Here is a 26,602-nt window from a genome sequence, read left to right on the forward strand (position 1 = left end):
CTTTTTTATATAAAATAATAATAATAATTAAAGACACACCAGGAGATGACACGTGTTATTGCTGGTGTGTCTTTTAGTATATAATATTGATTGATTGATGATAATATATATATATATATATTAAACTTTTAAAAAAATTATAGAAAATATACGTAAAATATTTTCTTCCAAAATTTAGGAAAAAAAAAATCATAAAATAATATATTTACCAACTTAGATATCTAACCATATTTTTTTTTTTTTGAAGAAAAGCTCCAATGGAGCAACTAGCTTTCATTCATAGAGAGATCGTCGTTCAACAAAGAAGAAATACAAGAAGGAAAATTAGAAAACCAAATACGACTACCAACCTCCCATGGCAAGCAATGAGCTAAACCATGAGCGACCTTATTACCCTCTCTACGAGTAAAGCTCCAAGAAACACTACTAAAAAAAGAACTAGCATGATAGATATCATCAAATATAAGGTGAAGACTGCTTCTTCCCCTTTCTCGTGCCACAATTGCGTTAATGATAGCAAGACAATCACTTTCCACCACCACCTTAGAATAGCCCGCCTCTACTGTTGCATTAATTCCCAATAAAATCGCTTTTGCTTCAGCAACACAAGGCTCCCAACGCTCCTCTGTCCTCCAGGCTGCAGCAAGCAACACCACTCCCCTCGAATCATGCACCACCGCACCAGCACTAGCCCCAAGACCTTCACAAACACCCCCGTCTACATTCAACTTCACCCAGCCATCTCTCGGAGGCTTCCATTTCTGCTTCGAGCCACGGACCCCCAGCCCTTCCACCTTCTCCTCTCCCTGGAGCTCAGTCAAAAGCTTTAACACATACTCCATGGTGCGCTTCGGATCACATCGTTCCCCCTCAAATAACCACTTATTGCGCGCAAACCAAATAGCCCAGCACATGGTCATAAAAAGGGCGTGATCTTTAGATGATAGACGCTCAAAACACTCCCTAGCAAAATCCCCAAACTCGCTAAAACAGCCACTAACCACATCCCCTAGCTCGCATTCGTTCCACAGCATCCTGACAATAACATAACCTCGAAGCGCATGGAGCTCACACTCCTCAGCAGCCCCACAAATAGAGCATGTAATGACCCTCCCTGGCAGCCTCCTACCAAAGCCTACAAGAGTTGGAAGAGCCCCCCCTGACAGCACGCCAGAAAAATACTTTCACCCTAGGAAGGGTGTTAGTACTCCACACCGTAGTCCAAAAACGAGCTGCAACAAGAGAAGGGGAGGCCCCGTCCCCTCTAGCATCACCATAAATGGCCCTGTACGCCGACTTGACAGAGTAATCTCCTCCTTTTTCAAGATCCCAGCACACCGAGTCCTCCGGAAGCCGACTACTAAGTGGAATGCCGAGTATGCGCTCCCACTCAAAAGGAAGAAACAACTCCTTTATTTTTGCTACATTCCAAGTTGCTGTTGGAAGGTGGATTAAATCACACACTCTCAAATTTTCATCCGCATTACCTCTAGGGGAAATGACCTTCCTAGATTGAGTGCCGGGGATCCACATACTCTTCCAAACCAAAATGTCAATGCCATCTCCAACTCTCCACCTTAGGCCTCTTTCCACAACCCATTTAACTCCCCAAATACCCCGCCAAGAGTAACTTGGGGAATTACCAAGCTCCGAATCCAAGAAATCACCATTCGGAAAATAACGAGCTTTCAACACCTTAGCCACCAAAGAATCTGGAAACTGCAATAATCGCCATGCTTGTTTGCCTAGAAGAGCCGAATTAAAAGCTTTATAGTCACGAAAACCCAAGCCCCCTACCGCTTTTGGCTCACATAATTTCTTCCAAGCAATCCAATGAATCTTCCGCTGTCCTTTCTTCTGCCCCCACCAAAAATTAGCTACCATAGAACGCAACTCGTCACGAAAAGAGGAAGGAAATTTGAAAACACTCATCACGTAGGTCGGAATAGATTGAGCCACAACTTTAATCAGAACTTCACGACCCGCCTTTGATAAAAATCCCCCCTTCCACCCTTGAAGCCTATTCCACAGCTTCTCTCGAATGCCCTTCGTAAGCACCCTCTTAGACCTCCCTATCACCGTAGGAAGCCCCAAATACTTATCATGCACATCCACAATATTCACCCTAAGAAAATTCGCTAACTCCTCTCTCCTATCCACCGGAACACCCTTACTAAAAGTCACCGTAGTCTTACCAAAATTTACCAATTGCCCCGAAGCTACCTCATAAGTGTGCAAAATGTCTCGAATAATATTAACTTCCTCCGCCTTGGCCTTAGAAAAGATAATACTGTCATCCGCAAAGAACAAATGAGAAATGGTAGGAGCCGACGGAGCAACCCGGATCCCGTGAAGAGTACCCCTTTCCACCGCCTTAGACAATAACCCAGACAATGCCTCTGCACACAAAATAAACAAATATGGGGAAATAGGATCACCTTGCCGTAAACCCCTAGACGGAGTAAACTCCCCTGAAGGTGCCCCATTTATAAGAACCGAGAAAGAGACAGTCGAAACACAATGCATCACCCTATCAATCCAACTCTCCGCAAAACCCATCTTAGCCATCACTGCCTCTAAAAAACTCCACTCTACTCTGTCATACGCCTTTTCCATATCAAGCTTAAGTGCTAATGAACCACCTTCACTCCCAGAATTCTTCATATAGTGAAACATCTCAAAAGCAACCAGAATATTATCCGTAATCAGTCTACCCGGAACAAAAGCACTCTGGTTTATTGAAGTAATCTCAGGAAGAAAAATTTTCAGACGATTCGCAAGAACTTTAGTAATCAACTTATATACCACATTGCAAAGGCTTATGGGTCTATATTCAGTCATTTTATCCGGATCCTTTTTCTTCGGAATAAGCACAATAAAAGTTTTATTAATCATTTCCGGCATCATATCACCATTAAGCACACTAATGACTAAAGAAGTAACATCAGGACCCACAATATGCCAATAAGTCTGAAAAAATAGAGGGCACATACCATCCGGTCCCGGGGCTTTCAACGGATGCATTTGCTTGAGCGCTTGTAACACTTCCTCACTCGAGTACGGAGCCAATAGCCCAGAGTTCATGTCCTCGGTTACTCTTCGGTCAATCCCCTCCAAAGCCTCAGCAAAATGTGAAGGTTGTGAAGAAGTGAATAGGGCCCGAAAATAGTCAGTAGCAACTGACTGAATTTCTTCCTCCCCGGCATGCCTGACGCCATCTTCAGTCAGCAAAGATGTGATACGGTTCTTGCACCTGCGCTGGGAAGCTTTGCGGTGGAAAAAACCTGTGTTGCGGTCCCCCTCCTCAAGCCAAAGCGCCCTCGATCATTGTCTCCAATACACTTCCTCCTGGTGAAGCAACCGATCAATGTCTTTAACAATTTTTCTCCTCTCTTTCACTTGCGCCTCTCCACGCCCTCCCTTATTTAAAACAACTAGCCTTTTCCTCTTGCTATGGATCTCCTTAAATATTTTCCCAAACTCCCTATTGCTCCAAAATTGCAACTCCACTTCACACGCTGCAATCTTATGCTCCACCGAACCCCCATTCAACTGCCACACCCCTTCAACTACACCCTCACACCCCTCGTGTTCAATCCACAATTGCTCAAACCTAAAGATCTTTTCACCGAATTTATTATTAACCCCTCCCTCACCATCCAACATAAGCTTAATAGGCGAATGATCAGACCATTCCCTCTCCAGGTACAACAACTTAGCATTAGGGAAAAAAGTAACCCAATCTTGGCTAGCAAGGGCTCTGTCGAGTCTACATTGAATGTTTTCTTCTCCAAACTGCCCATTATCATATGTAAACTCGTAACCAGAGAAGGGCATGTCAATAAGCTGACCTACATCAATAGCATTTCTAAAGTTACTCATTTGCCACAAAGCTCTGTCCCGACCTCCTTTCTTCTCCGTCTCAGAAATAATTTCGTTAAAATCCCCCAAGCAAACCCAAGGCATATCATTCCCACTAGCTAACTCTTTCAACAAACTCCAAGAAACATGTCTATTAGCAACCTCCGGCCACCCATAAAACCCCGTAAGCCTCCACTTATCCGTCCCCTAACCCTTCACAATTGAGACATCAATATGGTGTAGAGACATAGAACGAAGCTCGACACCAATCCCTTTTGCCCACATCAAAGCCACCCCACCCGATCTACCACAACTATCCACCGCAAGTCCCTCATACCCAGCCAGTTTAGCTTTAATCTTTACCATCTCACCACTACTCAATTTCATCTCCGACAGAAAAATCAAAGACGGGGCTTCTCTCCGTACTAAGTTCCGGAGATTATTAACTGCAGAGGTATTGCCCAACCCTCTGCACTTAATACTTAAAATACTCATTGAGCTTGGAGGGACTGTACTTCGATAGTCTCCGCCCCTCGCCATCCAATAGAAGAATTGTCTACAAAAGTTTTTTTATGCACATTTTCCAACACCTCTTCACTCAACTCCTCCTCCCTGCTTCTTTTTCCCAGCAATTTATCATGATCTATTTCCATACTCTTGCTTCCACTCACCCCTTTTAATTTAGCAGCCTTACGCCAAGACTTCCCAGCCAATTTCGTGCTAGTTGAGGTCCCCCCTTTTCCAACAGAAAAAACTAGCTGCCCTTGTCCCATATCCCCCTGCCCCTTACACGCCCCTGCCTTCTCACTTCCTCCACCATCAGTTCCCTCGCACACTCCCAAATTCACACCCCCCACACTGATTGTTTGATGAAACGAAGATAACTCCACCTCTTCACCAATAATCCCCTCCTCCACCGTATTATCCCCCCCTTCATTTCAACCTCTGTCTCTTTGATCCGTAGCACACTACTCTCATTACCAGCATCACACATTGGAGTCTCCTCTTCACCTTGTCGAGTAACAAAGAGTTGTTTCCGAGTCCTTACTACAGCTTCCACCTCCTCCAGCTCCTTCATCCTACCCTTCCTAGGAGATGCTTTCAGCCACCTCCCCCACCCCAGCTTCTGTTTTTTGCTCTCCTCCGAAACCATCACACAATCACGTTCCGCATGTCCTATAACGCCACACGCATAACAGAAGAACGACAGTCTTTCGTAAGCAAACTAAATCATAATTTCCTTCCCACTCTTGTCACGGATTCTTTGGCATCTTCTCAGAGGTTTTGTCACATTAATCATCACTTTCACACGTCTAAACCTGTCCAGACCGAGAACATCCTCCTCTATTTCCAGCAAGTCCCCTAAATTCATCGCTAACTCTTCCACATCCCTGTTCGATCGACAATTAAACGGCAAATGTTTGATTTGAATCCAAAACGGTGAGTGCGTGAGGGAAATCTGATCAGGTTGTTCGTGTCCTTCCACTTCTTTGAGCACAAGAAGCAAATTATCAAAGCACCAAGGTCTACCACTCAATACCTTCTCCTTGTCCCTCCAATTGAAAAATTAAAAAGCATACAGATTGGGGCTAAGAGCCCTAATTATTAATTTGTAAGAGAGCGCCCAAGATTTAGTCATAGTGGTCTTGAAAGCTTCTACATTATAGGGTCTATCAGTAATTAATCGGCCAATAAGCATAAGATCAAAATTTTCGGGTGCGGAATCCGATTCCACCACCCCCAAGTCCACCACACTACCTTCAACTTCATCCAGCCTTAAATTCGCATAACGCAGAGCAATTTCGTCCGCCATAGATCAGTCAAGGAGAACAGAAATCAAAGAAATCGACACACCGGTAGAAAAGCCCTAGACGAGAGAGAGACCCTTTTCTTTTCAAGGGAGTTATTTTGTTTTTCTAACCATATTTTTTTATTCCTATATAAGTATTTAATTAATAAAATTATTATAGTAAAAAAATTCATGAATATAATCTTTCAATCTAACGTAATTATAGTGAATGAAGTATTTTGAAATGTAAAATAAACAATATAAAAAGAGAAAGTGGACCGGGCCTGACAAAAGATTGTTAAACACGTGCTCCCTAAAAGCAACGCCTGTTGTGAAGGTGGAAGGAGTCTCAAAACACTTTTCTGTTTTCTCTCCCCTCCTCCATAGATAGTTATTATTTTCTCTCTTCTCTCCGGTTTGAGTCATCGGCAACCCGCCGCATGGCCGCCTCAAAATCACATTCTTTTCTTTCTCAATCTCGATTTTCCGATACCGAAAAGATGGAGGGCACTGGTAGTTGGGAAGCCATCGAATGGACTAAGAATGAGGTTTTTTATAATTCTCTAGCCCTAGAATTTAGGATTTTTCTTAATTATTATCATCAATTTCACTTCAATTCTTGTTTTCATGATTCAATTTTCAGCCTCTTGGTCGGACTGTTGCTCATGGATTTTCCAGATTTTTGTTTGAAGCTGAAGAAGTTATTCGAGAGGTTTCTGATTCTTTTGTTTATGAAATTGTATAATTAAACTCGTATTGTGTTATTAATTGTGCCTTTTTTTAATTATTGTTTGTTTGATTGGATTTTTTGCAATGTATATTAATTCGGTTTTTGTTGTTCGGAATTTTGATTATTGTTAGGGGTATGGTGTTGTTCTTGTGAACACGGATGAAGCGGGCACCTTGCTTGTCACTAATTACCGGCTACTATTTGTGGTAAGTGAATGTGATTGGTAATTAATCCGTTTACAAGACGTCCATTAAATAGTGATGATTTTATTGAAATGAACTGAATTTTGGAGGATAATGGTTGAGATGGGTATATGATCATACCTCAAGGGGTAATAATAGGAATAAAGATAGTTAAATGAAGTTAAAATTGCAGAAATTAAGGATACGATTGAGGGAAATTGATGAGGTATGATCATTTGGAAGTTGGAAATTTGCGATCATGGGGAATTTAGAAGAAGTCGTGGAAGGCAAAAGATGACTTCAATGGAGGAAGCTAAAATTGATATTGGATTTGCAGGAGCATATAACACTTAATGAGGAAATAGAGGGGGAGTACCTTTGTCAAACATCAACAGAGAAGAACCCTGGTTCATGCAGTCGACCACATTTTATTGGGTTTTAGGCTTTGGTATTGTTGTCGTTTTTGTTATTTGAAGTGTGTTGGAACTAAGATGGTGTATGAATTGGAGGATCTTATTGAAGTGTAATTTCTTCCTAGTCATTACGATATACAAAGGTATAATGAGCTACATAATCAAGCCAGTTTGTGTTGTTTTCAAGTATCTTCTTAGTATTTATTTTTTGACAATCTAGGTGGTCATTAAGTGGTTAGATCATGAAGATATCATGAACATGTAATGTAACCTTTTTTTTTTTTTTTTTTTTTTTTTTTTTTTTTTTTTTTAATTTTTATATCTTATTTATTGTTTTTGTCTGTTCTTATATTTATGTAGCATGCTGTTTGGTGAAGAATCTCAATTTAGGTGCTTACAATGGTGCTGCGAGTTTTATACTATAACACATGTTTCTTATTTGATTTTACTAGAGTGAGAAGACGAGAGACATAATTGCACTTGGAACGATCCCATTGGCAGCAATTGAGAAGTTTAACAAACTAGTATGTTTCAACCATTCAGGGTCTGATTTAATCTATGCATGCATTTAATTTATCACTCTCCTAGAGTCCTAGATATATGAAACTTTAAGTGATTAGTATAGCAAAACTGCCCCCCTTCCCTTAGCAAAATTGAAAGTTTTTAGTATATGTATTTCGTCTTTTCCTTACTCTATAAGAGTTCGATATGGAATTTTTTTTTTTTATTTTTAAAATTTTTTTGACATAGGTTTATTTAGTCTAAACTTTGCCTCACTCCTCTCTCTTTAATTATTCCCTTTTTTATGACTTAATTGCTGCATGTAATTTAATAAATTAATAAATATGATTTATAAAAGAAGTACAAATTCTTCAAGCCCCACCCTTTTAAGTGTTTTCTTTTATTCTGATAAGGAGTAATGAATGGATGAGAATCGTTCATGAAATACTTTAATCTAACACATTCCATGGTTTTGAGTGATCTTACATTTGTGGATGTATATGTAATGTTATTGTTTTTCCTCATGTTTTTTTTTGCTTGTGCTTCTCTGCCTAAGAGTTTGTTTAACTGCTTAAGTTGATTTATCCATGGAGTGATCTTGCATGTGTTGATGAACACTATTGTTAGATTAAAATCCCTTATTTTTCCAGCATGGTTTTCTCTTTTAAAGACATGTTACATGACTGGTTTAGTTTCTGTCCTTCAATGTTGGTTCACTGGCAAAGGGTAATCTGTGTTATTTCTGATTGTGAAACATTTGTAGTCATTATACTGTTGGTAGTTAATCTTTATTTATGTACCTATTTAATGTATATGTGGGTCTTAAGAGAGGCAGACCTGTTAGTAATGATATGTTTGCTATGTGAAAACATAGGTTGTTAAGCAAACATCAGGATCACGTCAGTCAGACAAGTCTTCAGCACGACGTCTTCTGCAGGTTTTTGGTAAACTCTCCATGCTCTTTTGCTCCCCTAATATCTAGGTTTGTGTAATATGCTTGACTTGTGGTCGTTGAAAGAAATTCCCCCTCCGTCCTGTAATATAGATCCCACTCTATTTTTATGGTCAAACTTTGAAAACTTTGAACGTTAATTCTCATTGTTATGTAACAAAAAAAATGCTCCAGTGAAACATTTTTAGATTTGTCTCAATTTGTAGTTTTGTAATATCTACTTTTTACTTCGTATATTTTTTTTGTTATTTCGCAATTATAGATATTGATGGTCAAAGGTATGTTTTAAGACTATACAGACAAACATGGGATGGAGGGAGTATATGTTTAGAATAGGCAAACATACCCGGGGCATCATTACCCTTTTGTGTAATCATTTCTGATTTCAACTCGCTTCATCTCAATTCCCAAGATGTGCACAAACACACATTCGAGTCTTAACTCTTAAATAGTGTGAAGGGATTAACATAATTTGGTAACTTTACCACTAGGTTATCTCATTGGCTCCTTGCAGTAATGTTTACTGTTGTGTCATCTGTTTTTGATCTTATTTGAATTTCATATGCCTTTGGGAATAGAGACTATTTTAGTGAAAGTGTCAGTTTATGAACCTTTTCAAATTTAAGTTAGATTTTGTTATGGTTTAAAGGTGCTAAGATAAGGAAAGTAAATCTTGAAAGACTTTGGCAAATCTTCGACTTACTATGTACTACCTGTATACCTCTGTTTGTGATAGCTCTTAACACTTTAATTCATCACGCTTGTCAATGTAAAACTTTTAACTATAAATATCACTAATTATGTATATGATAAATTATAGAGTTAATATTTCGAAAATGCATATTGAAATGAATCGTACAAGATGCCACATTAATTAATTTTTCTTACATATAAATTATAAAAAGTAGTTAAATCATCTATCATTCTTCCTTATAAATTATAACAAGTGGTTAAATTGGATTTTGTGAATAATGCCTAAAGTCTAAGTGTCAGGAACTTGGAGGCAGTAGGTATTAAGCTCCAATACAATCTTTCTAACTTTTTCTTTTTTTATTTGATCATCAATACAGGCAAAGATTTAAGGATTATAGTATTTGGTTTCCGAGCTCGAACTAAGCAGGTAATTTGTGTAATACACCTTTTATGTTGATGAACTGAATATTCCTAATATATCTGTTGTTAGTGCTGAATTATTCCTGTTTGTCAACTCTGTTCATTTAGGCATAGTTTGGTAATAAAGTATCACTTTTATCCAAGTTGAAAGTATTATAGTTTTTCTTTTTGTTATGTAGATTTGGTGATATTGTTGTACTATGTTTTGGATATATTTGCTTACATGCTTCTAATTTATTTAAAAGCTCTAAATCATTTGTTGAATTGGTAGCAAATTTAATACTACCCCCGTTTCATATTTTTTGCAACTTTTGTCAAAAGTGGATGCTACACATTATTTGCAACTAATGTTTTCTTTCCTTTTTAGTTTGTCATTTCTCTCTCTCTCTCTCTCCTCATCACATGCATTCCTATTTTCTCTCTCTATCTTACACTCACAAACAAATTTTGCCTAGGAGTCCGTGCACTATTCAAAGTTGCAAAAAATGTGAAACAGAGGTAGTATATATGATGTTCCCACTATAAATACATTAGATGAGCTGTAATGTCTTTTGCAGCAATGTGTTTCATTGTACCCTTTTGTGAGTTGCAAAAACTGTTGCAGTGGTTGGTCTCTACTTATGCCCATTTTAAAGAAAAAAGGTGATTTAAAATGTAGGACTTCCAACCTGATGTGACATAAGTTTATATATCTGAAAGTGCTAAGGAAGTTTTATCAGCCAGTGATGGCTGAATTGAATAAGAACGGGTAAAAGCTTAATTTACTAGTGGCCTAGTGACATAGGCACATAATATCGATTTGGATTCTTGGGGAAGATAATGTACATTGCTATTTTGAAGAAAGAGAGATACAAAGAATTGAACAAAGTTTAAAGAAATGCAGTTTGAAGGTCACTATGCCCCCATTTAAAGTCTCTTCTTACCACTTTATATTCCTCTCCCTACTGTAGCCTAAGTTGTATTCCATTTCCTTTTTTGTTTTATTTACTCATTTATTTTCTTTTGAGGCGATCTTTGTTTCTCTTACTCCCTCCGTTTCGTAATAAACACGACATTAGGTGTTGCACAAAGTTTTAGGAAAATTATACAATGGGGACGAAAGGAGAATTTTATAATATAAAGTATGAGAGAGAAGTTAAAACAAAGTAGTATAAGTGGGGTTGGTAGGAGAGAGAAATTATAAAAAATTTGTGAAAGTGGAATTAGTGGAAGAGATAAAAAATGAAATAGTGGTGTGTCCTTACCAAATAAGGAAGTGTTGCAATTACTACGAAACACATAAAAGGAAAGTGTTGCGATTATTACGAAATGGAGGGAGTACTATTTTTCTATATTTCTCCTTACCCATGGTTGCATATTTCAGTGTAATTATATACTTCTTTCGTTTTTTCCCTACTTGTAACATTTCTGTTTTCGTGTTCGCCAATGCGTAACTTTAACCATTTATATCTTCAATCATGCATTTATAAATATTAAGATTTAATAGATAGACATTGAGACGAATCTAACAAGATCCCATATGACTAATGTATTCTATAAGTATAAATCACAACATGTAATCGAAGTTGAGTGTGTGAATAGTGTACCCTATTGAAATGTTGCAATTAAATAAACAGAGGAAGTATTGAGTTTGATGTACTTTATACTTCTACTTCTGTGTTTTTTTCCCGAGGTAGGGGTGGGGAGAACTCAGTTAAGTAAAAATCTGAAATCACTGAGAGCAGCTGGAGCATTTGTTACATTATTGCATTGGCTTTTTAAGGTGATTTATTCCAGTGCATTATTGTATGATGAGTGTAGGAATTATATGTTTCTAATTCCTTTTTTGTCCAGTTCATTTTTTCTTGCACTTTTATAGACAATCTGAGAAGAGATATGGTTTTGCTAATCCAAGGCCTCATACTGTATTGAGTTTTAGGACAAAGTCTCTTTATTGTTTTTTTTTTGGAAATGATGTATCAGACACTCAGTCACTTACCCATATCCTTGTATCCAAGTCCAGGTGACATAGGCTGTGCTTATGCAACTATTATATTTTGTGGATCCTTAGAGCTCTATTATTGAGTAATATATGGATTCCTTCCAATATATGTGTAGGTATCTTGGCGAGTTTGATAGGATTGCAAGTTTGCAACATTTGACTTGGAAGCGGGGTTTAATCTGGCAGTGGACAATGCCTTTTAAGTCATGCTTGTGGTAAACTAGCTCATGTGTTTGGTCTGGCTCTTTGTGCTTTTCACACTTGGATATTTCGTTGACAACTTATTCTCAAAGCAATAGTGCTTGATAGACTTGTTGGTTGCACAAATTCTACTAAATTCTTAGGATTTTATTTCTGGAAGTAGTAAATTAGTAACTTTAGAAGGGCTTTAGTTTGAAAAACATTTAGAGTAGGATATTTGCTATAATATGTCACTTACATCAGTGTGGGATTTTGTGAAGCGTAGCTTCGCTCCTCCGCTGTGGCTGTGCTTTCCCTGTGGGTTGGGGATCGCGTCTTTCGAAAATCCGAATTCGAGGTTGGGGCGAATTCGGTTTTCTCAGTTGCCTTGTCGCGCGATAAATTGTGTCGATCTGGAGTAAACTCTTGTACTGCAGTAGTCTATGATGCATACTATAATTTTCACTTTTTTGATTTGTTTAGTTGATTTTTGCTGTAATTCATTTTTCAAATGTGATCTCTAAACTGTGAAGTATAACAGAGACGTGCAGTTTGTGAAGCACTTTTGAGGTGTACTAGACCGACAAGATTATGGGATCTTTATGCTTTTGTTTGCGGGCCTTCTAAATACTTTGGCAATAATCCAAGGGTCCGGTTGTTAGATGAATATTTTCGGCTTCTTGGCATAAGATCCCACTTTCAGCCATCAGATTATATGATTGATGAGGGATCATATACGTTATCCAATAATTGGTGGAGAATAAGCAGTATAAATTCCAACTACACATTGTGTGCCACTTACCCTTTTGCTTTGATTTTTCCTAAATCCATTACGTAAGTATCATACTTTTGCTTTTTCCTTGTTTTATGGCTGTTATACGAATTGTGACCTTCTAGAAGGTATTGATCCATAATTTCATCTTGATGCTAATTCCAGTGACGAAGAAATTCTGCAGGCCTCCACTTTCCGGGCTAGATGTCGTCTGCCTACAATTTCTTGGTGCCATCCCGGTAGGCATTTGCAATAAGTTAGACTATCTCATTGCACTTTGCAGTTGATATCTCTTACTGACTTTAATCATGTGAAAGCATAGGTACTGGAGCTGTACTAGCACGCTCATCTCAGCCATTAGTTGGTCTCATGATGAACATGAGGAGGTAATCCTGCTTTATACTCATGGGTTTAAGTTGTTGTAAACTTTAGTTTTGTTTGAAGTCTACAAAATGTTGCTATGATTTATGCACAGCAATGCTGATGAAAAGCTGGTGGCCGCACTTTGCACACAGTTCGCTAGTCTAAAGGATGGGAGGAGGTGTGTCTGTTTATCCTATAACGGCTATAACTGATATTTCTTTGTGTTAATGTGCTTTAATATTAGATTTCAAATGCATCATCCTTGTTTCCCGGGTCAAAGTTTCTGGCCCTCAGTTTGTCGTGTTTGAGTCAACTTTACCATCTGCAGGCAATATTTTGTTTGAATTTTTAATCTATTTGTGATTGTCTTGAGATTTGATTCCACCATTGTATTTTGTTTATTATAGAAGAAATATTTGATAAATGAGATAAATCATTAAAGAGGTCATATTCGCATTTATACGATATGTAACTGTAAGGCTGTAACTTAAAAAGGAGTAATTGATGTATCAGTCTAGACCTACTGGGAGATGTTTGATAAATGAAAAATTTAGGGGGCGTTTGGTTCGCAAACTGGTATAGGGTTGGAATCAGGTATGAAACCATAGTGGTATGGGTTTGGAACTTGATTCTTAATACCATATGTTTGGTATGCTTATGGAATGCAATTTTTTTCTTTTATTTGATACCTAAAAGTATGGGAATGAGCCAAACCCACCTCCCCCCCAAGGTTTCTAAACCCCATACCTTGGGGGTTTGAGGTATGGGTTTGAAACTCTTAAAATCATAACCAAACATAAGGTATGGGTTTAAACCATTCTAAACCCATACCTTATAAATTTTTTGTCATGGGTGTTTAATACTGTGTAGCAGATTTCTTTCATTGCATTACTGAGTTCATTCATGGACTTTTTTGGTTTGTGGATTTATGTATAAATATTCGATCTTAGCTTTGATATTGCTTTTTAAGTCAGCTCATGTGTTTAATGATCCCAAATTTCTTGTTGCAGTAATTACTTGTTTCCTTTCTTGTTGCATATATCAATATCCTTGCTGGTTTTGTAATGTAGTTCTTTATTGGCTTAAAAAAAAATAAATTCAATAGGATGTTTCATTTAGTTATTTTATATTGATTGAGGTAGGAATTTTGTTTTTAGGAAGTTATATATTGCTGATGCAAGACCTAGGAAAAATGCTCTAGCAAATGGCGCAATGGGAGGTGGTTCTGAGTCAGCTGCTAATTACTTCCAGTCAGAGGTTTGTCTCATGATGTCTGCTTTATCTTTCAATTGATGAATTCTTTGATCCTCCCACTGCTGATTTCTGATGTTTTCCCAATTTCTGATCAGATAGTTTTCTTTGGCATAGACAATATACATGCTATGAGAGACAGCCTGTCCCGTCTTAGAGAATATTTGGATACTTACGGAACCACTTCATCTGATGGAATGTCCTCATATCTTGTAAGTATTGATCTTGGTTTTTACTTTCTTGGCTTGAAGCCTAAATTGTCTCTGCTACCCTTTATTTTGTTCAAAGGAATCCCTCCATTCCATTATCGACCACATATTTTCTTCTCATTATCTCATATCCATTTGAAGTATTAATTATTATTTTACATTTTATGTATTAATGCAATATTGGTTTGTAGTTATAAAAACCACTGTAATAATCAACACCTTTAACAGTATTCATATTAGCTGTCAAGAATCTTGTTTTGGATGTCATTATCTATGAAGCTTGGGTATTTTGGTTGATCATCATACCCATACTGGACATGTGGTGCTGCGCCAGGGTACCGGACTACCGGGTACTTTGATAATAAAATTTATATGAATTTTTTTTTTCAAACAAACTTTGTTTTCAATTTATTCATTTTGATGATTTTTTAATGTCTTTATATATATATATATATATATATATATATATATATATATATATACATATATATATATAATAATAATAATTTTTGACAGAATTTTTTCATCTATATAATACCTGATTAGCCATACTCATACCCATCCTTGTGCAACCTAGGATGTCATAAATTAGTTGTCAAGTTTGTTTTAATAGACTAGCCTAGGGGATGGGGCATTTTTAGTAATACAAAGTAGTTTATTAGAGTTAGCTTGGGGAAAGGGTAGAGATTTTGTTAGAGGATTAGGATGTCAGAAGGCTATTAGAAAAGGTGATCAGCTAGTGTGCCTTGTGAGGGGATAAGCTGAAGTTAATTGAGTTAGCTTGGGGAAAGGGTAGAGATTTTGTTAGAGGATTAGGATGTCAGAAGGCTATTAGAAAGGTGATCAGCTAGTGTGCCTTGTGAGGGGATAAGCTGAAGTTAATTGAGTAAATTTTAATTTTGTATATTTCATTGATGGGAGTATCAGGCCACTTGAAGGCCTGGGTTTGTAATTCTCCATTGTAATGAAGTAATTTATTTGCAACAACCATTTATATAATGTACCCAGTCCCCATTCTCATCATCCTTCTCATTTATACATATCTAATTTACCAGTATTTAACATATCCATTCCTGAATACTCCAGTAATTAAAATTTCCTCAAATCTAAAAGATGATTGAATGAAAGTAAAAGTGGTGGTGGGGAGACAATTTGTTGAATTATATTTCCCTTAGTTTTTTTTCCCTCTGAATTTGGCAAACTGTACTTAAATTGTTAGATAATTATAGTCGTTTCCAGTCTGGCTGCGGTACGGCACCTGAACTCAAAGCTACGATCAGATCCGAAATGATTTGATAGGCACGGCGCTTGTATTGCTCTCCCACAACCCCATTTTCATGTGAGATGACACGCCCCAAAACTCTCATGCCTTTCTTGGGTTATCAACTGATTGAACAACCGGGAGCAATTTACTTACGACACTTAACTGACGCGAGAAAAGTCTGGAGAAACCTCTGAATTATTTCAATATTGGGATCTTATTGTTTTTTTCTGCTTTGCAATGAGTTTTGTTGCTATGTCATGACAAAAATAATAAAAACGTATGAAGCAGGACCACTGAATACTAAAGGGAAGCAGAAGAGTATGCTCACAATGCTGCTATCAGCGAGAACATACATTTAGTTCCAAATGCAAGCACTTAAGATTCTTGCATTTAGCTGGGTTGAGGAAAAATCAACTTAAAATGCCCCAACTTTCATCAATGGTATCTTCCAATATATCAGAATAGCTATCACCCTTAAACAAACAGGTAACACAATCAACTAGTCAAGCCAGCTAATACAATACCCTAGTCAAAACCAGCTGTTGCAGTCAATTCTTCAAACCAAACAATCAAGGTCTTGATGGATAAACGTTTTTAAATATGAGTCTGGAGTTGGAATATTGAGTGTGTAGCTGTAAATGACTTCAAGTGACTTTTATTTATTTATTTAGGGTTTTATTTATTTATTTATTTTTTGAGTAACTCTATATTTCTTGGCCCAAAGCAAAAATCAGGTCATATCTTCATGTTATATTAGGTCGACGTGAAATATGCCTGGTAGATGACTAGTTGGAACGTTTCAAATCTTGACTGTATTAAGTTATTTACCCCTCTCTGAACTGTTGCTGGAATGACCTAATTACATATACTTTTAAAGTTCTGTAAAATTTTTGAGCTTAATGACTGCTTGTCAAGTATAATGTAATTGTTGTATGATTAAATTAGTTTATAGGCGTCTACTTATACCATTTCTATGGACAGAGACATGGAGGGTCAACGTGGGGGGGTGGTAATCTTAGCAGTATGTCTACTTCAGTGTCAACCCTTGGTGACAGTGGGTGGTTGATACATGTCCAAAGTGTTTTGGCTGGTGCTGCCTGGATTGCTGCACGCATTGCTAAGGAATCTGCATCAGTTCTTGTTCATTGCAGGTTAGAAAATTTTCATGTGATACTTGGATTCTGTCAAGTTTGCACTAATTCAGGGTTATGTTTTTGGCTTCCGTTTTATATGTTTTTACTTAGCTCTTTGTCATATTGTTCCATGTCCCAAAAAGATAGTCACCATTCCAATTTAAAGTATCCTAGCACATGGTTAACATTGAAGTTGTACAGTTGATATGTATCTGAGTATCAAATACTGGTACTGTTATCCCTTCATTCCAAAATCCAGTGAAGTAGCATTTTACTGCTGTGAAGGAAATGGATTTTTTGAGTGCTGGCCAGAAAATATATGATCATTAACAGCATGTTTTATAAATGAGATTTCAATGAGAAGCTGTCTGTAAATTGATAAAATTGGGAACTCCTTAATTTTAGCTTCTGTGGTTATTGATTACAAGAATCGTTGAAAAGTAAGGCTGAATAAATCTGGGTGATGCTGACTGATATTTTTGCTTAATTTGTTCAAGTCTCCCCTCCAATTTATAATGAGAAACAAAACAATTTAAAGTAAAAGTGTATAAATTTTTATACATTTACTTTTTGACAGAGCTCCATAGTTTCAATTATTTCCTGTACTTCCACATTTAAATGGTTCTTAAATGTTTTGAAATCCATATAAAAAAAGAGTATAAGTTTTAGCTAATATAATATACTTCCTCCGTTCCCTAATATTGCAACAAGAGGGGAAGAAATGGAATTTTAAATGAGGAGAGAGATAGAGAGAAATAAATATAGGGACCTGTGTGATGAGGAGAGAAAGCATGTGCATATGTGGTAATGTTGCAATATTTGTGAAAAATCTTAAAATGGTAATTGTTGCAAATATATCATAAAGAGGAAGTAATATTTTAGCTTGGCTTGGTATGTTTCCCAAAAAAAAATAAAAATAAAAGAAAAGCTTGGTAGAGTATTCTGTTTATGTAGGGTTTATAAAGAATGGTATCTAAATTATGTAACTAATACTTCCTGGAACAAGTAACTTTGAAATAGATTGTTTAATCTTGTGAAATACATGACCATCTGGAGAAACATACTTTAAGGCTTTCTTGTTGTTATTTTGCCATGTATTTATGAGGACACACAATGTGTATTATGTGCTAGTGTGATGGCTTGTAAGTGTTGTGTTTTTTTATGGTGAGGGTGAGTGCATTATATTTATACTGGGTTTGCTGTATATCCTTTTTCGTGGTTATCCTGATAATAAGTGGTGAATTTCTCAGTGACGGTTGGGATAGAACAACTCAATTGGTTTCGCTTGCAAGCTTGCTGCTCGATCCTTACTATCGGACAATTAAGGGTTTTCAGGTAATACTGTGAATTTCCAATGTTTATGTTTCTAATTGATACATTGCAAATCATAAAGTTCTTATTTTGATGTTTAATTTTATTTACTGGAATTGGTGTAGTTTCTTGCTAAACATGCAAACAGGAGAACCTGAGATAATTTAAAATAAAATCATGAGATGTAGGAAAACTGTGAACTAATTATTACAGGGAAGAAGATGAAATAAGGGCATACACTATTTTATGCTTAGCCAAGTCCTGAGATCAATATATTGTTGAAGCAGTTTTTATTTTTATTTTTTATTTTTTATTATTTATTTATTTACAAATTTATTATTTTTTCTATTTAAACTTAAGTATTTGATGCTTTTACCTCATTCTGATTGGTAAATATGGCGATCCTTAAGTCAACTTGTGTATGTTTAGGAATGAAGAACATCTTCAATAGTGGACTTGTCGTGACCTTTTTACTATTCTTATCCAACTTTTATTTGTATCATAAAAAAATTGTGGCATACATTACATATTGTGATAACAATAGTTGACAGATTTGCTAAGTAAAATGTTTCCTACAATCAGTTATCGACACTTGCTGGAGCTATAAATTTGCAGTATTTGTTATTACAGATCATCACTGAAGTAGTCAGACCTGTCACTATTCTAGCTTGCCTAATATCTAGGCTTCTAGAAACTACTGAAGCCTCTCATTTTTGTAACTAAAAAATATATATGTAATAACTGGCAATAAAACCTTTAACTAGCAATAAAAACAAGATCTGCAGTCATAATCAAGAGCTTGAAGTAAGCTGGACCAATATATGAATGGAAACTCATGTTCTCTTCACCTGATATAAGCTTTGCACTTTTCAGTCATCTTCTTGTTATAGAACATTCTGCATTACCACCCATATTCAGTTTTCACAATAAGAATATTATGGCTTGTTTTATAACTACTTCTAGCTGACAAGCTTTAGATACTGCTATATTTCCACTGTAGATAACATAGAATAAAGAGTTCTATAAAAAATAGAGTCTGCACATGTCCACTCTGTCAGGCTAATCAAGACCAACAGAGTTACTACTTCTATGATTTACAAATGAAAATCAATCATCTAAAAACAAAATTTACAGAAAATCAAATGGCTGTAAGCCCCAGCTAACCCAAAAGAATTTAGAAGTTATTAGACTCCTTTCCCCAAATAAAGACTTAAATGTTGAAACGTTGGGGGTCTTTGCCAGCTGTGTTTAACACCATAACTGCTTTAGAGTTTGAAGCATAAGAGTTTATATGTTTCAAAAAGTCAATACAAACATGGCCTGACATGTGGATTTTATTTTTGGTCCTCTATCAGGCACTTGTTGAGAAGGATTGGCTTGCTTTTGGTCATCCATTTTCTGATCGTATTGGTCTCCCAAGTTTATCTGGGAGTGGTACTATGCCTTTAGAACTTTCTTCCAGTGGTAGTTTCCATTCATCTCCTATACGCCAGCAGTCTGGATCAACACAACCTTCTGGCTCTTCACACACACACAGTTCACACAGTTATTCGCCTATTCTTTTACAGGTAATTTTTTACCCATTTCTACCAATAACGTTTGGTGTTATATCTGGAATTTACCTTTTCCGTACTTGCAGATTTTGTATATTTTCCTGTTTATTGCTCCTTTTTGAAAGTTTGTTATGATGTTACAGAAGTTGTTTCTGTATTGATTATTTGCTTATCTTATGTGGCCTTTTTTCATATATATTATTTTTTATTCATTACAATCTTAGATTAAAGAAAAATGAGTCATATTTCATTTGTATGATGTCTGTGTACAGTCAACCAAAAGTCCAAAACACATTCAAGATTCAACTGTTTGGTGCTTCTTGGTACTTGGTTGATAAACTTCAGCTGGACAATTTGTATTAATATTATATGCATGGAAATCCATTTCCTTATTGAGTTCTGTTCATCAAATGTTAGGAGTATATCTATTTGCATGTTGAACAATTTCGGGTCAAATGAGTATATCAAGGCTGTCGTAAAATTTTCTATTGGTTGGTTTATTTGTGGTGCTTGTTTGAGAATGGGAGATAAAATCAGCCACATTTTTCTGTGCCCTGTAGTGTGATTGCAAAATAACTCCTATGACTACGATTCCTCCTTCACCTTTACGTCATTCTAGATATATCCTTTCTTCTGTGCTTTTCCTCCTTTCATTTCTGTTGCTTTATTGCAAGTGTTATCCAGCTTATCCTGTTGTAACGGATACCAATTGTTATTTTAAGTTTAATTATTATCAGCTACGTAATTCTTGATTTTCTTTGCTGCAGTGGGTTGATTGTGTTTCACAGTTATTGCGAATGTATCCTTTCGCTTTTGAATTTTCCTCGGTAGGTTTCCTCTTGCTGTAATTCATACTAAAAGAACTATAGTTTAAATGCTTAAGAAATTTGTAGTCTATTGCTGAAGAGCTGATTTATTAGTTTTTTTCCCTGTCAACTGTAGGCCTTTCTGGTTGATTTCTTAGATTCTGTGCTCTCTTGTCGTTTTGGAAACTTCCTATGTAATAGGTATTCTTCTATCTTTTGTATTTTCTATGAGGCAATGACTGATTTTCAATTTGAGATGGTTTGTTTGGCATATTTCTTTGTTTTTAGAAAGCCCCTTGTTTTTGAAATCCCCTTTGATGAACAGCTGATTATCTATTTTTTTGTGCACTGTCCAATACTTGCCACCCCATTAGATACAATTTATTCAAAAAAAAAAAAAAAAAAAACTTAATTCACTTTAATTATTGTTTTGTTTTGTGCTTTGTCTTATTGACTATTTTCTGTGCATTCAGATATTCTACTCCTTTCAAAATATAACAAGCTATACTTTTCTATTAATCCTCCAAAATAAGACCAGTCATTATCATTCTGTTTTTTTTTTTTTTTTGGAATTTTCTGTCAGCATGACCTCTCCATTACTTGAGTATTTCCATTTAATTTCTGGTGATTTGATTTGCTAAAGTGATGGGTTTGTTGAAGCATGAAATTATTAAGGGATTGGTGTCCAATTATATCCGAAAATTTCAGCAATAGAAAAATTTGCTTACAAAGCGTGGCAGAATATGAATCATGAATACTGGATGTTTACGCTGCTCAATTCTAAACACATCTGTTATTGAAACTTTCCAAGCCCTTAAACTGAATGAAATTAGAAAGTTTAAACCTGAAACATTTCTAATGTTACCTGATATTTAAGAACACCTAGCTACAAATGTTACCTGATATTAAAGAACACCTAGCTTAAGCCCTTAAACTGGATGATTGCTCTCTTGCATCTTTGTTCAATTCTAAATTTGCGTTCTAGGTTATAAACCTTATGGTTTGTAAACTAAAATATAAAATGAAGGAATATTGGAAAAAAGCACAACTTTTGCGTTTGGGAACTCTACATGGGGTGCTTGTTTAGGGGGATTGGCTTTATGGGGATCGAAGGTTAGGTTGAGGATGGTGAATTGGTGGGTAGGATTTCATTAATATTGACTCCATCTCTTGTTTGGCTTTATGAGGTATAATTATTAGTTGTAGATAATCACCCACTTTTCCTCTCCTAATTATGATTTTAGTGGGACTAAAGGGGATTGAATCTCCATCCCAATACCCACAACTACACAATTCCTCCTTAAACAAACAAAGGAAATTCCTTTTTATTTTATTTTATTTTTTATTTTTTTATTTGGGAATTGGCAATCCTATCCCCACCCGTTATACCTTTGAATACGGTATAAACGGCAAGGAAGTGGGTAATATGGAACAGTTAAACTATGGGAATGAGTAGAAAAGAAAAGCTATTGAAATTTCTACTTCTATCTTGTTTGATTGTTTAATAAGATGAAATAAGAAATTTACCTAGTTTTCCATTGTTTGATTTGTTTAATAGGGAGACTATTGAACTGCAAGTAATTTCACAACAGTTTATTAGATTTCCACAATTTAACCCAGTATTTCCATTGATTTTGAAAAGAAAACTATGAAAAACAAAATTGCCCAAAGGTTTTAAGATTTTCATGGATTTCTACGGATTCACTTCCCCATTGTTTTCTCTCCAAATAAATAAATATGGTAGACCTGAGAAATCTATGCATATCTATACTTTTCCTTATATTTTTTCATCAATGTCATTAACACACTAAAAAGGTTAGGGACATTGATTGATTTGGAGAGAGTACTTCCATGTATATGTTCTAATAGTGGTTGAGCAAGGCTGCGAGGGGTGGCAATAGTAGAAATTAGAAAATTCAGAGAAAATATAAACTCCAATTGAAATAAAGGGGTGGGGTTTGTGAGAGTAATTAGGATTTACTACCAATCTAAGCTCTTGCCTAATATATCTCTTTGTTATCAGTATTTGGTGAAACACTTTTTAAAAAATGATGATTTCTAAAATTGATTTTGTAAACATCTTTAGCCTTCTAGAAGTTGGCAGTTATGACCTGTAGACATCTATTTCCAGCTTGTAAAATTTTTTCTAATAATTGGTAATAAACTACTAGCCCATCACAAAATTTTCTCACACTTTGTATTATGGGGTGTTATAAAGTCTTCCTTACATTTCATATTACACTTTTTTCATTTGACTCATCATTAATCTTTTTCGCTCCTTTCTCCCATTTTCTCTTACTTTGTCTTCTCTCATAGAGCGGGGTAGAGAGGTTTTCAGAAGTATGCAACATTTTCTGTACAATTATAAAAAGAGGATCTTTTAGCTTTTCCAAAAGGTGTTAAACAAGAAGTTTTGTTGAGTCAATTAACTTGCAAAGCTCCATCAGTTATGGTTTATAGAAATTATTTGAGATTATTCATGTCATATTATGTGGCATGCCTGTGATCTTCACATGTATTTCACTGGTATTTTATATGTTTTGCAATACTTATGCCTAAATTTTAGTTGATTTTCAGCTTCAAGTCAATAGATAGTCTTTGTCAATCAGTAAAAAGGATGGAGTTTGATACAATTAATTAGTTCCAGCCACAAAAATCTGAACAGCAATTAAATATTTATTTATTTATATTTTAATTATTTGCTTTTTTATGTGCATGTAGTGAAAGGGAAAGACAACAATGTAGAGTTTCTGAGGCTTGTGGATGCTTGTGGAGCTACTTGGATGATATGCTATCTTGTGGTGGTCAATCACATGCTCACTACAATCTCTTTTATGACCCAATGAAACATGATGGTCCACTATTGCCTCCGGCTGCTGCTCTTGCTCCTACCCTGTGGCCACAGTTCCATCTTCGTTGGGCTTGTCCGAAAGAAGTTGAGGCTGGGGACCTTGATGCTAAGTGTCGAAGCATGGCTAACAAATTCTCTGAACTGCAGAAGGTAACTGTCTTCTTGTTATTTATATAAACATCATTACTTTACTGGTTAATACCTCATTGTAATCGGTACAGCAAAGAGGAAGTATTAGAGGAGGTAAGGAATAAGTGGTTTGGGAATTTTTTTTAATTTTTTGTTTTTGTTTTTGTTTTTTTTTTTTTTTTTTTTAAATTGAAAGTGTGCAGTGGTTTGGGCAGTTGGGCAGCATTTGTTGAAAAATTCCATGTGCTGCTGCAACGGAAATGAGAGGATAGATAACGAGATATATAAACTTGCTTTTACTGAAGGTGATGATTTGTCAGCTACCTATTGCTCCATTGCTGAGTTTTCATAAAAATTCTAACATGCGGGAGTAAGATTGGTAATGCCTTAAATATGTCTCAGTTTTTGGAGAGGTAAGGTTTGAAAGTGGGGCAAACATTTCAGGTGTGTGGCCTAAGAAAAAAAAAACCCCAATTCTCCCTCTCCTTGCTGTTAATTCATCGGCACTCCTATGATTCTAATGGCAGACAATTTCATTTGTATTCCTAGGATTCTAATGGTGGGACCGTTTCTCTCTCCCTAGCCTGCTTCCGCAGAAAAAATATCATAGTTTTTTGTTTTGATTGAGAATATAGAACAGTACAGATTAATGAGTACCAGTGACTAGCATGATTACCTTATTCTGCAGTATGTTCAAACCGTATACTATAAAATGCATACATCATGGTGAATCAGGTTCTTTTCTTAATTCCCTTTATCCCTATCTAGTTTACACATTCATTTGACACTTGGTTTTAGGCAAATATAATTGACTTCTCAATTATTGTGATAGTTGGTATGGGACATTTTTATCTTTTATTTCCAACTATTATTGAAGGTGTGTAGTGGGTTTTTATTTATTTATTTATTTATTTTATTTTTTATTTTCATTTTTTTTTTATAAATGCTGGTTCGCTTTTATTAATTCCAACTAACCATTATTTTTAATATCCCGAAAATTGGGATGATTTCGCTTCTTTTGTTCCCTGTTGACTAGTGTAGATTTATTTATTTATTTTTTACTGTCAACGCCAACCTTTGAACGTTACAGCTGGTTAGCTGGCTGGTGGTGGGGAGGTAAAGGTGGTGTGTAGGGGTAGAAAAGGAATTAGGTATTTTATTTTAAAAAATATTATTTTTCATCAATTGGGCGTTGACACGTGACAAGAAAACTGGATATAACTGGGTGATTATCTTTTGGAACCAAAAAAAGCAAATTCCCCCAAAGTTCGGATTATAAGTAAAAGTGTGTGGCCCGGGAACGACGAAAGTTGGGTTTTTGGTTGGTGGGAAGATGGTGGTGCGTGGGTGGGGATATAGTGTTGCTTCAATGGAGAAGGTTAGTTGGTGTGGAGATGGTGGTGCTTAAATGAAGTTAGAGGTGTCCGGTAAGTGTTTGATAGGTGAGTGTGGAAGAGAGTATGTATAAGGGCAATTTTGTCCTTTCAAGCTAAAATGCGGGCGTTATTGATGAATTTTTGGGTGACATTTAGTAATCCCCTATTGAGGGTTTGTTCCTCATTGTATTTTTTATTTGGAACTCAAATGCTCCAAAATCAGAATCTGTCTTTGATCCAAATCAGCTTCTTCTCCTGCCTTCATTGTCTTCCAGTTCCTAGTATCCACACAACCTGAATTATGTCTTATAAAACTGAGAGCATACCAGTATACTCTTTTTGTATCTTGTAGGTAGGATTGGAAAGGACCTCCACTATCATGTCCTTAATTATTGGGTTTATCAGCATTAGTAGCAGCTCTTTTGTTTTCAGTTAATTTTAATTGTTGATCTAGTTGGTTAAAGGTCATTCGTTTGAAAGAGAAATTAAAATAAGATATCCAAATCTGTTGATTTCATATTAAGGGATAAGTGGAGAAGTTTGAAGATTATAAAAGCTGCAGAGGCACAGGGCCTTTAATAGGCAAATTTCCTACATATTTGAAAAAGTAAACATGCCAGTTACATTGTTTTTATATTTATTTCAATAATTATTGATTAGCTTCTGATTTCATATTTTCTTAATTCTTACAGGCTAAGGATACAGCAGAAAGGAAGGCTAGGGAAATTACAGCTGCCATGGAATCTCTGACCACGGAGTTGAGAAATGAGAAGCAATTAAGCAGCACTGCTGTGCACTTGGCTAAAAAGGCAAGCAAGGAAAATGCTGCTATCAAGCGTGCAATCCAGTCATTGGGTTGCAAGATTCACTTCTCAAGCAGTGGGGATACTACTGTTGATGTTGAACACTACAAGACTGAGTCTCCTCAAAAGTCAATTGACTCTCTTCCTGAACGAGATTCAGATAGGATGCTGCAGTGTGATGAAAAGTCAGATCTTTCTGTGTCCATAGCACTTATGCCTGATGATGATGTTCCAACTGATTCTTTTAGTCGAATATGTGAATCCCTTTGTCCATTACGCTCTCCTGATGGCCAGTGTAGGTGGCCTGAAGCAGGTTGTGCTCAGATTGGAAGCCAATTTGTTGGTCTGAAGGCAAACTTTGATGCTTTTGATCGGTTGTCTATAGATGATGGTTACTTCTGATACATTCTCGCTCCAAATTTTGAGCTAATCTTTGGTTTTAGGCAATATTTACCAGTTCATTGTATTGTCAGAGAGAAGGTAGGTGCTCTGTTGGTGCAAAGTTGCAGCTGAAGAAAATCTCTTTTTTCAGCAATTTTTGCAATATTTGCAGCAAAGTAGATGACTTATGATCCACCTTATGATTCGGGTGTTGGGTTTGTACAGTCCAAACAGCATATAGAGTTGGAAGCCTCGATTTACTAATGCTGATTGTAAGAAGAAAGGTTAAACTAATTTTTCAGAGCCAAACATTGGTGATATGCTGCTTTTTATTTGCTGATTAACCCCCAAGGTAGATGACCACCTCCAGTCTTTTCTAAAATAAAGGTGATGGAATTGTACAGCATTCACATACTTCTGCTATCCTGTATATGATATATTCTTGCCTAAAATCCATCTTGTAATATTTAATTTTTTTGGATTGTAAATAAAAATTTTAATATTGTTCTTAGGAGAATTCTGCCATGTTTGATAAATGTTAGGTTGTAATTTTCAAATAGGTTTGATTTATAAATTATAATAATCTATATATGTTGTGAAATAAAGGGAATAAGAGAAGAATTGAGGAGAGAATAAATCTGTGTATCTTATTCCATATGATAAGGTGTATATATACATACAATATATTAGGGTTTGAT

At 36.1% G+C, this 26,602-nt stretch overlaps 2 protein-coding genes across 3 annotated transcripts; one reads left to right on the top strand and one right to left on the bottom strand.

Annotated features, from left to right (window-relative positions):
• Window positions 1-266: 266 nt before the first annotated feature.
• Window positions 267-4,248, bottom strand: LOC145627837 (uncharacterized). Its single transcript, XM_081680181.1, has 4 exons — window positions 4,074-4,248; window positions 3,341-3,986; window positions 1,230-3,253; window positions 267-1,135 (listed from the first exon to the last, which is right to left on the bottom strand). Exons 1-4 carry the CDS (start codon window positions 4,246-4,248, stop codon window positions 267-269), a joined length of 3,714 nt encoding a protein of 1,237 aa, XP_081536307.1.
• A 1,698-nt stretch (window positions 4,249-5,946) lies between these two features.
• On the top strand, window positions 5,947-26,463 carry LOC145629079 (phosphatidylinositol-3-phosphatase myotubularin-1-like). 2 transcript variants are annotated; one of them, XM_081681563.1, is made up of 19 exons: window positions 5,947-6,198; window positions 6,294-6,362; window positions 6,512-6,586; window positions 7,428-7,499; window positions 8,351-8,420; window positions 9,499-9,548; window positions 12,244-12,536; window positions 12,640-12,713; window positions 12,797-12,860; window positions 12,950-13,015; window positions 13,995-14,094; window positions 14,187-14,300; window positions 16,543-16,712; window positions 17,945-18,029; window positions 19,361-19,573; window positions 20,326-20,385; window positions 20,501-20,565; window positions 23,086-23,365; window positions 25,413-26,463. In XM_081681563.1, exons 1-19 carry the CDS (start codon window positions 6,091-6,093, stop codon window positions 25,923-25,925), a joined length of 2,541 nt encoding a protein of 846 aa, XP_081537689.1. In that variant the 5' UTR covers window positions 5,947-6,090; the 3' UTR covers window positions 25,926-26,463. The 2 variants fall into 2 exon arrangements, with proteins under 2 accessions (XP_081537689.1, XP_081537690.1); XM_081681564.1 differs by having other exon boundaries at window positions 14,019-14,094.
• Window positions 26,464-26,602: the final 139 nt, after the last annotated feature.

This window comes from Chenopodium album, chromosome 4 (genome assembly GCF_948465745.1).
Source record: "Chenopodium album chromosome 4, dcCheAlbu1.1, whole genome shotgun sequence".
Taxonomy (NCBI): domain Eukaryota; kingdom Viridiplantae; phylum Streptophyta; class Magnoliopsida; order Caryophyllales; family Amaranthaceae; genus Chenopodium; species Chenopodium album.